General features: G+C 43.9%; 1 protein-coding gene across 2 annotated transcripts in view; it reads right to left on the bottom strand.

The window, feature by feature from the left end:
* Nucleotides 1-6,878: 6,878 nt before the first annotated feature.
* CABLES1 (Cdk5 and Abl enzyme substrate 1) overlaps nt 6,879-10,316 on the bottom strand; it is a 68,400-nt gene continuing 64,962 nt past the window's right edge. For both annotated transcript variants that reach the window (XM_057397616.1, XM_057397615.1), the window contains 2 exons: nt 9,418-9,625; nt 6,879-7,864 (listed from right to left, as the gene is read on the bottom strand). In XM_057397616.1, the coding sequence (XP_057253599.1) occupies nt 7,724-7,864; nt 9,418-9,625 (349 nt within the window). In that variant the 3' untranslated portion in view covers nt 6,879-7,723. The remainder of the gene's footprint in view (nt 7,865-9,417; nt 9,626-10,316) is intronic.

The raw sequence follows: 10,316 nt of genomic DNA, 5'->3' as shown, positions 1-10,316 counted from the left end.
AATATTTGTCTGTAATAATTGTGCTGCCACCATCAATTAAATTCACCAGATATTTTGCTTCCTGGCCTCCTGCAGCTTTAATCCGAAACTTTCCATTTTCCTGTCCATGGTCACCATCGCAGCCTGAACAGAGTCCAATTTTCCATTAATGGACACAGCAGGCTTTTAAAATAAATCAGACAAAGGGTGGAGTCTGCAGCTCTGGATGCACCGTGTGAAAGAGTCAGCCAGACCCGACTGCCAGCAATGCACCAGTTTCTTGCTGCTTTTCTTTCCATTTACTGAAATAATAAAAGATGAACCCAAAAAACCATCTAAACAGCAGCAGCCAAGCGAAATGTGCCTAACAAGGAATGAAAGAGGAAACGGGATCTCATAGTTCTTAATTCATCTACATGTTCCATAATTTAAACTGCGTTATCTGAGATGCTCCTCGGAGAGTACCTGTAAATGCAATGCCTCGTATGCTCCACTGACTGATAGAGGTCTCACTTGGCATGATGTTGCAGGATAAGAAAGAGTGGGTACTGGACAAAAAAAAAGGGTAATTTTTTCTTCTCTGTCTTAATTCAGCTCCATTCTGTACAGAAATGAGATGATGCATGGGTCACCCTGGAACACAGATGACAGCTTGCAGAGTCTTGGATTCAGAAAACAGTAATGAACCTCTCAGTCTGTCGTGGGAGATGAGCACTTTGCAGTTCCAGTGTTGGCTTTGTGTGTGTTATAATCACTGCCCGTGGAAATACTCTAGGTGCTGATTGGCTTCCAGTCTGCTGCTCATTAGAGGACATGTCCAGATAGCTTGGAAGATGTTGCTCTGGAAGAAGGGATTAAATACTGAGCTTTCAAAAAGCATAGTATGCTTTTGAAAGATGTGCATGAAAATGTTCTGTGATGGCTTATAAGCTTAAATTGGTCTAGTTTTGGCTAGAAAAAATGCTTACAACTAGAAGAGACTGAAATTGGAGCAACCTACTAATGTTTGGAAGTGTGTTTGGCTTTGTCCATCTAAAATATCTTTAAAATGATTTATAATGCTTAGATGTTTCATTAAAATCCTCGTGCTCCATGAGGAGCTACAGTGCAGTTAGACTGTGGGCTGCATCACGGGAGGTCAGAGCAGAGACCTAGCCCTCTTTGAACAGCGGCTCACTTCTGGCCTTGAAGGCAGAAGGAATGTTGCTAATGGTTGCGTTTCAACCATGCTGTTCAGCACCCTTCTAGTCCTTTCACAGCTAGTGGAAAAGAGGTCCTTTTCTTAAGAAGCGACAACGATGATGACCATGACAGTGATGATGTTGAATATGATGACCATGACGATGTTAACTATGAATGGGTAGTCATTGCTTCAATTCTCCTTTCTTTAGGTGGACATGTCTTTTAACATGCCTCAGTTCTCCTTTCTTCCTTCTCAGTTCACCCTTTTCCTCTAGGAACGCTCACACGGACAGCCCCTTGCTCCCCTTCTTGCTGATGCTGTGGGTTTCCTTTTAAAGGGAAGCTGAATGGGTGGGTGCACAGACAGGTCTTACCCCAACATACAACCAAGAGGCAGTCAATGTATACAGGTGGGAACTGGACCCACAGTGCGCTCCTGCCCTGCCCTGAAGGCAGAGCTAGTATCCTTCCCGATTAAAAAGGACTGCATATGGCAGTTTAATTGGCAGGAGCCAATTGCCTCTCAGGCTGTACTTTCACCCACAGATGCAGGACAGTGTGAAAAAGGTGTATGGGGGTTACGCCTCTGATTAGGGTGTTCACATGTGCATTGTGCTGCAGGGACATCTACCCACTGGCAAGTGGGGAAGGACTGAGCAAACAGCATGCTCTAGAGTGTTAAACCAACTCAAATGGTAACAATTCAGTCATTTTTGCTCTGAGTGGGATGAGAGCAGTTTAGAAATAAAAGCTTTTTATCCATCTATTTAGAACTCTGCAGCTACTATGTTTCTACATTAGGTTTTCATCTTTTTAAAAACAAAACAATCAGGCTGCTTTTGTTGCCAGCAGAAAATACTGCTGGAAACCACAGACTCCCATTGTTTTCTGCACATTTATAATTTCAGGAACCCTTCCTCCTTCCCTCACACAGGCTGCTGAGCCCTGTAATTCTTCTGAATCTATTCCTGGTGTGTTATCTTCCCTGCCCATCACAGGGGCTGTTAAGTCAAGACCACGTTGAGGTATGGAGGGGTGGAAGAAGCTGTCACAAGTGTGCTGCTTTACCAACCAGGGACTGCCATTGCCATGCATCCTCCTCGCAAGGAAGGGAATAAACCAGCAGCACATAGCACATCTCTTGCGCTTACCATTTGGTAAGCTTCTTGTTTGACATTCTATAAACATGTTGAGATTTGCCATCTTAACTATTTATTTTACTTAGTGGGTATGTACTGATGAGCTAAGTGTGAGAGAAGGAGAAAGAGGTGATACCCGTGTGCTCTCAGTGACAAACAGGAGGACAGAAATTTAGGGACCAGAACAGAGAACCTTTTATTTTCTGGTGTGAGACACTAAAAGCTGATGATGTCCCCATTGTTCTCATGCTGCAACACATTGCCTTTATTCTTTCTAAAACTAAGCACAATGCAGCCACACAGGCAACATAATAATTGGTGTGGCAACAGGAGAAGCAGGTGGCTTGAGGTAGTCTGGATGTCTCCAAACCTGTCTTAGCTGTAAGGCTCCAGCCTGAAGAAAAGCTTGTCTAAATCTCAGTCTAAAAACTAAAGGAAAATCCCAATATACCCTGACAATACTGAGTTATAAATTAGTCACCAGTGAAATTTGACTGCAAACTAGGAGGCTTCTTCTGGCATGAGGGATTAAGTCCTGGAGCATGTCTGAACAGTGTAGCAGAGACAAGGGTCCTAGCTGATTTGGGACGCTGCTCAGCAAAATTATGGAAAAGGGTGTATGCATGGAAAGGGCAAATTAATTTATGATAATAACCAATATTTTGTTATCACTAACAAAAGGAAGTGTTTGCTCAAGTCAACAGTACCTTCTTGGTCCCCTTCACCTTGCTTTGAAGGTACACAAGCCCTTTTCTGGGATCACAGCTCTTGCTCTTTCCTGGTAGTATGCTATAAGCATTGCTTCTCCTGTCACTGTTGGCCCTGGTACTTCCTGTTGGGATCTGGGCAAGGTTTCTAGTGACTGTAAAGCTCTTCTCTGAGCCCATCTGGACCAGCAGGCCCCAGGCTAAGGCAGGGAGTCTGCGGCTCCATGAGCTCACAGTGAATCATAGAATCAAAGAACAGTTAGGGTTGCAAAGGACCTCAAGATCATCAAGTTCCAACCCCCTGCCATGGGCAGGGACACCTCACACTAAACCATGCCACACAAGGCTCTGTCCAACCTGGCCTTGAACACCACGAGGGATGGAGCATTTACCACTTCTTAGGGCAACCCATTCCAGTGCCTCACTGCCCCGGCAGTAGAGAACTTCTTCCTTGTATCTGACCTGAACCATTTTGCTTGAGTGCAACTTTCTTTGAAGGGATAGCATCTGAAGTTTCTTTTCCCTCTTCTTTCCCCTCCTCTCCCTCTTCACTACAAAGTTTACAATGTAAGACGTACAATGTAGGTTCAAATCTGCCTCCCACACTTCTTCCTTCCCTTCCCAAAGGTGCAACCTGGGGCAGATTTCAGCCTCAGCTAGTGGCGTTGGCATTGTTGCTGTAATTGCTCAGTCTCTCACCTTGCTACTTTTACCCTTTTTAATTTGAATGTTTAATGTGGGGGCTGGTGCCAAAATCCTTTAGCATGGTGGGAAGGTGTTACCATCTCCTAACAAGTTACTCCTCACTGCTTCCAGGGAAGGCTTATGCTGCCATCTCTGCATTTCAGGAGGCTGGAACAACTAGCTGAAGTTGTACCATTTAAAGACATTACAGACCATCCCAAATAAGCCATTGCATGTCATTGAGTACTTCCGAAAAATAATTAGTAAAGCATTTTTTGTGTACTTGTATGTTCTGTGGTCTTTGTAAATCCAGCTGATGTTTGTATTGCCACAAACACGATTTACAGCTGAGGGTCTCTAGAGACCCCAGTGATGGGCAGAGATAGAGGGCCAAACCTTTGGCAGACCTTCACTAATGTGGGTGTTGTTTGGTGAGAGCACCTAGCTAGGTGTTGGGTTTCGGGGGTGTCATGGGTGGGAAGAAATAGCTTGAACGCCAATATGGGGTGGATAATTGGGGGTATGACCATGTATATTCAAAACTGAATTTTCAACCTCCCATTCAGAAGCAGAACTGCAACTCCTAAGGGGGCAGCTGTAAATTTTACTACCACTTGGAGTAAATCCCACACTTCCCAGTGAACCAGGGGTTGCGAGACACAAGAAATGCTGGGGAGCCTGCTTGTGCCTTGTCCTTCTGCACACCAATGGTTTGGGCTGGGAGAACCGGGCCCTGGCAGCTGGAGGAGGAGCTGGTGCCAAAAAGGTCTTAAAAAACACCAACAAACCCAAAACAGTGGTCTGGGACGAAGAAGATTAAGATCTTAGCTGGAGGAAAGATCCTGGAAGGGAGGGATCTTCAGGGAGATGAGTGCCAGGAGATGGGGAGGGCCCTTGGGCAATCCCACCACTGGCCTATTAATAAGTAGCTTTATGCCCCAGAGGCAGACAAAGCCAAAACCACTGAACACATACAGGTGAGAGAACAGAGTCACTTTACGTACCGTCACTGGTGGAAAAGAGTCTGGGATTTTCAACTTTTTTAAAACTTTTATTTTTTTAGAAAAGGAATAAACTCTGCATGGTAGAGTGTACGGTATCATTTCAGAACAGAACAAGTGATATGGAATGGATTATTTTCCCAAACTATGTAAAGTTGAACCTAAAATCATTCGTAAATCAATACTCGTTACCATGTAAGACAAAGGAAAACAATCAACATGGGTTTTGTTTGGTGCAGATTTCCTCTACCACTTCAGCCTGAATTTTCCCAAGGTTGGGGAGGAAATGGGGGCAAATCCTGCCCGCTGTCTTAACCAGAATTGTACTGACCAAGCTTTGTGCTCTGAGATATAGCATCATATGGCTTTATATATGTTCCTAAGCGAACAGTGCAACATCATCACCACCTTAAGTGTTTATTCCACATTCAAACTGTAACTGAACACCACTCTGAAACCCTTTTCCATCCCCAAAACAACAACAATGAAAAGCAGAAAGTCTCCAGCAATCAGATTTCATCCCAGAAATCTGTGTAAACTGTAGATCAGGGTTGGGTAGCAGCAAAGAAGACAAAAGATGTGACAGCATGATTCAATAGTGTCTCTAAAGACTACTGTAAGACTGTCATTCTTTAGTCTGCATCTTGCAATCACGATTTGCTTTTTTCCCTGCAAATACTATAAAGCAATGTAAGAAAAAAAAATCAGACTCAAAACAAAAGGTAGAAGCCTTTACTGAAAGGTAAAGCTTCTGCTTAGCATTGAGTGGTTGCTATTAGAAACAGATCTCTGCTATCAGAAGCAAATCTTGAATGTATATACACTGTTTTGGTGGAAAGGGATGCAGCCAAGGACGGGAGCCCTCCTAGCAGACCCACAGGCCTGTAGGTCAACACTGTGCTGCCTTTTTGAGCTGAATAAACAGGCAGGGCAGACAGAGGCATTAGGTGTGCTCCAAGCTCGTGGCTCCTCTGTTCCTTGGCTGCATGAGGGCTGGGAGGAGGAGGAAGCAGGAGCACTGGCAAGGGCCCCCCTCCCCTTGCTCCACAGCTGCGTGAGTGGCACATGGGTTTCAGCAACGTGGGGCATTGCACCAGGGAGGTTAAGTGCATGCTTTCCTCTTTACCCCCTCTTAGAATAGTTAGGGCTGGAAAGGACCTTAAGATCATCTAGTTCCACGGTAAGTATTAATAGTAACTGTAAGCTAGCATAGTCACCTTCCCCCTTAAAATGGAGGAAGAGCAACGGCATCCAACAAATTCCCATTTGTCCTGACATGTGTAACCTTTCCAGATTCTATAGAGCAATATGCAGGCATTTTTCATACTAGAATTTAAAGGAGTCAAAGCTGGTAAAGAAACTGGATGTTTCCTGGCCTAACTGAAGGAAACAATGAAACTGATTAAAGCAAGAGCGAAAGAAAGTAAGCATTAGTGTGTTTACATCTTCTGTTATGTCCCACTTCTCTATGGTCTGCTCACAAGCCCTTTCCATACTCTGAGCAAGCACTCCCAAACTTGGAGAGGTAAGGCTTCAGCTAATACCTCATAGTTGAGATTATCATTTATTTTATAGAATTACCATAAATGTAAGTATTTGACTTTGCCAGATACATGTGGGGCATGTGAAGGGCAAGGTTAAGTGAACCAGCACAGGAGAAGATTGGACAGGGGGGTAATCCCACAGGATTAACAGCAATCAAATGATGTCCATCAGCACAGCGTTAGCTTAGTGTGTATGTAGCATCGGGGTGCTTGGGTGAAGCCCTCCAGATTTCTGGGTGTCCAGTCAGAACCAGGGAAGCTGCAAGAAGTTTTACTGTAAAACTCCAGTACTGAAATGTCTAAAGGAGCTGGATCTCTTACTTCAATGGGCACTGATTTTAGGTTCCGCACAGTCAATTCTAGTTAAACCCCAAGCCTTTAATAGCTGATGGCCCTGGTGCTGAAGCCTTAAGACACCTGTTATACTGCTGAGCCCTACTCTTTTTGCTTTTTTTGTTTAATAAAACACTGTTTTAAGATAGAGCACAATAAATGTGCTTATTACGCACTCTAACATAGAGCACAGAAATACAACACTACAGAGTGCAAGTCTAACCATCTCCACAGTGGGAAAAGTGCGAAGGTTAAAAATATGCATGTGGCTTAACACAAGATAGTTTTAAAAAACATGACATGGAAACCTCATACTAATGCTTTCGTCTTTATCACAAACATGACTGAAAACTTAAGGTCAGTTGCCGATCCTTCTCTCATAGTAGTAGTAGTGTAATCCTGTCAAAGGTACAATGTGTGAAAGATCAGAGACTAAAAAAAACCAAGTGTCCAAAAAATGATCCCATTTACCACTTTTCCAGTAGTTATGTTTTTAAAGAAGTAAACACGTAAGGTCACCTTGATCTTCGCCATCGGTAACTGAGACACTTGGAAACAGCTAAGCCAACCACCTGGACTGAGATCAGCTCGGTGTCGCACACACACACACACGAGTACACACACAAACACCCCACAGGAAAAAGTGCACTTTCAATTGCTGATACAAAAATAGATTGGCACATTCTTTTTGACACAGTGAAGATATCCTCTTTAAAAGCTTTTTCACTTTAAGAAGTCCTCTGGGAAGTTGCAGTAGGTTGTTAGAAAAAGCGCTATGAGAATGCACTCACGTGGGCTTCCAGGGTTTGTGTGATAGAGAGAGGGGTGGTCATGGAGGCTGCCCTTCTAATTTTTGCCTACTTTTACAGCTGTAGTCCCCACAGATAGGGCCAGTCACCATGCAGTTTCAGCATGTTAACCATTTACCAACAGCTCAGACTTCACCTGCCTTGAGAAAGTAATTATAACGTAAATCTGTCAAAGCTGAGAGTCTTGAGTCAATGCAGTATCTCCTATACGTTGTTGGAAAAACTGTTTTGGGGAGAGAGAGAGCGAAGTGTCAGGAGTCTGATTTTGCACTTCCAGCAGTAACTGCGGCTCAGGAGAGCCAAGCGGGAACAGTCGGGAGCCCCTTCCCCGCAGGGCAGCCAGCGCTAGGAGTTCTGCACCAAGCGTCTGTAGTGCGGCATCACTTCGTGCTCGGGAAGGTGGAGAGCAAACTCCAAGGCCACCAGCACTGGGAACTCAAAGGCAATCAGCTCTCGCCTGTTCAGCCGGAACTTCTCTTCCAGTTTCTGCAAGGACAGCCAAGGAAACAGAACAAAATCTCTCTGAGTCAGTATGTGACTTTCTTACAGATGCCATGATTCAAAAACATGCATGCTGCTGTCATTAAGCCTCTGTCCCACTGGACTTACACGGCTCTAGGTTTAGAAAATGAGAGCAGGGTGAACTGGAGGTACTGATTCCTTAATGTAAAGGTGAACTCACAAAACTCAGCCAGCCATGCTATTTCTGACACGTTCACCATTTCGCTCATTCCACCTCCAGCAGCTACATCTTCTAATGATCACAGTGATTACCACTGCAGGAAGAGGAAACTCCTGCCTTCATGCACTGAAATCAGTTGTGTAATGGAAGACATGCGTCTGCCCACAAACTTCCTGCACTGCTTGAAATCACTAATTTTCCTTTCAGCATCACTGTGTTACAACACCCTATTGGGAAAATTGTTTCTGCTACAATTAGATACATTTGATCTTAATACCTCAGTTGTCATCTGCAACAGCCATAAGAACAGCAAGTAATAAAAAACTGCTATTCTCAAGGGAGATGAGATGGGTTTCATAGTTGGCTTTCTGCTGTAAAGTACTAAACCTCCCATCTGCTCTACTGTTCTCACTGGATTTGGATGCTACAAGTAGGCAGCCAGATGTTTAGGGGTATTTCCCCACTCCCTTCTTATGATCTCCCTGGCTTGCTACTTCTCTGTGCCCACTGTATTTTGGAAAAACTCTATGTGTCTTAAGGATGGCTCAGTGTTTCAGGGCAGCAAGAGAGGCCAGATCTTCCAACTCCCACCCGGTTGATTCTTTTCCCTGGTTATTCAGAGGGGTTTAGGACAAACTGACTGTCAACCCGAGTCTGTGATTGTGGCAGAAGGGCATGAGTCCAGTCCTGCCCTCCAGCCAAGTTCCCACATCTCTTCAACTGAGTTGGTTGTAGCCAAGTACCCAGTTACGCACCCAACTTCCTGTAGTATTAAATCAGATTGGTATCTTGGTGCTTGCAAAAGATTACGGAATAACACTCCCCTCTGTTAACATTTTCATATGGAGTGGGTGGAAGAGGAAACACCTTACTCTACAAAAAAACAGCTCGGGTGAGACATTCTGATGGGAACACTTCTTCAGGTTTTCTTGCCCAAAAGTTTAACTTGATGAAAGAAATAAAAAATTGTTAGTCTATTAGACTCCCTCTGAAATTAGTATCTACATTTATCTCTCAAAGGAGAGTCCTGTTGACACTCTCGAAAACATAATAAAAGGCAAAATGAATTTCCTGAGGGTTAACTTTTCACTTGTATTGACAGAATGGGGGTCAGATACCTTTCAGACCTCACAGTACCTGACACCAGGGTTTTCAACCACATCAAATGAGCGTCCCACACCTCTGCAGTGACATGGATCACTACTACTTCCACATAAATGTATAACAAAAAAAAGGTATGTAGCTGTCTGTACAGCTGGAAACCTAAAGGACAGCATGACCACTGACAAGCTGGCTTGAATAGACCACATACTGGCATTTCACGTAGAAGGAACACTGGAAACCTATGGATACGTACATCTATAAGATGCTTGACTTCATGTTTTCTGAGGTCACTGCCAATTTTGGCTGCTAAAAGAACACAGGCTCCAGCACAAAGCTTTCTATTCTGCTTGTTCAGCTTCCCCTTCAGAGCGAGCTTCTCAAAGTAGACAAAGGCCATGGCCACTGTGGGCTCTTCAAAACCACATTCTTCTTGAGCAAGCTTGCGCATTTCCCTCTTCAAGCTGAGTAAAGAGAGCAGACAAGTATGCTGTGAACTGTGTTTTAAAGCATTTCTCATTTTACACTAAGAATCATCCTTTCAGAGATTCCTGATTAGTCAAATGGAGGGGAAAAGGAAAAGGTAATTTACTGGGCAGCTGCCTTTATACTCTGTTCTGGGGACACATTTTCTGGCATGTTTTGAACTCATCCTTCCCCCTCACCGCCCCCAGAAAGTTGTGTCAAACTATAAAAGCAACTGAAAAGCTTTGACATTTTCAGCAACAGTATTTCATCAGAGGTCTTAAGCTGTGTACAATTTATTCAGCATAAGTAACAACAGGTTGATTGCTTGTGCTCTGTATGCAGCTTTGCTGCTGGTTAAGGTTGGTCAAATCCAAACCAACAGTCTTCCCATGTACTGCAGTATTGCTTGGCTACAGAGCCACATGGCTCAGTGTCCTTCTGGCCACTTCAGTCAAATGAAATTATCATTACTTCAGTGAAGCAGTATGTCTAGCTTGCTACACTGGAAACAGTGATGAAATACTACAACTTTGCTCTGAAACTGACCACCTGTTTTGCTTCTAACCATGCTCTTGGACAAGGCACAAAAGTCATTTCTCTTTCCTCAGTGCCCTTTTAAGCTAACTGCCGTGAGCTTAAGACACTCTGTGTTATTTTTCTGGGTATTTTAGTTTAGTGCATACCCAG

The sequence above is a fragment of the Pezoporus wallicus genome, unplaced genomic scaffold (assembly GCF_028554395.1).
Source record: "Pezoporus wallicus isolate ANWC-B61680 ecotype Strahan unplaced genomic scaffold, APGP_CSIRO_Pwel_v1 contig_227, whole genome shotgun sequence".
NCBI lineage: Eukaryota > Metazoa > Chordata > Aves > Psittaciformes > Psittacidae > Pezoporus > Pezoporus wallicus.
The sequence above is the reverse complement of the archived record's forward strand: the minus strand, read 5'-3'. Positions and strand labels throughout refer to the sequence as shown.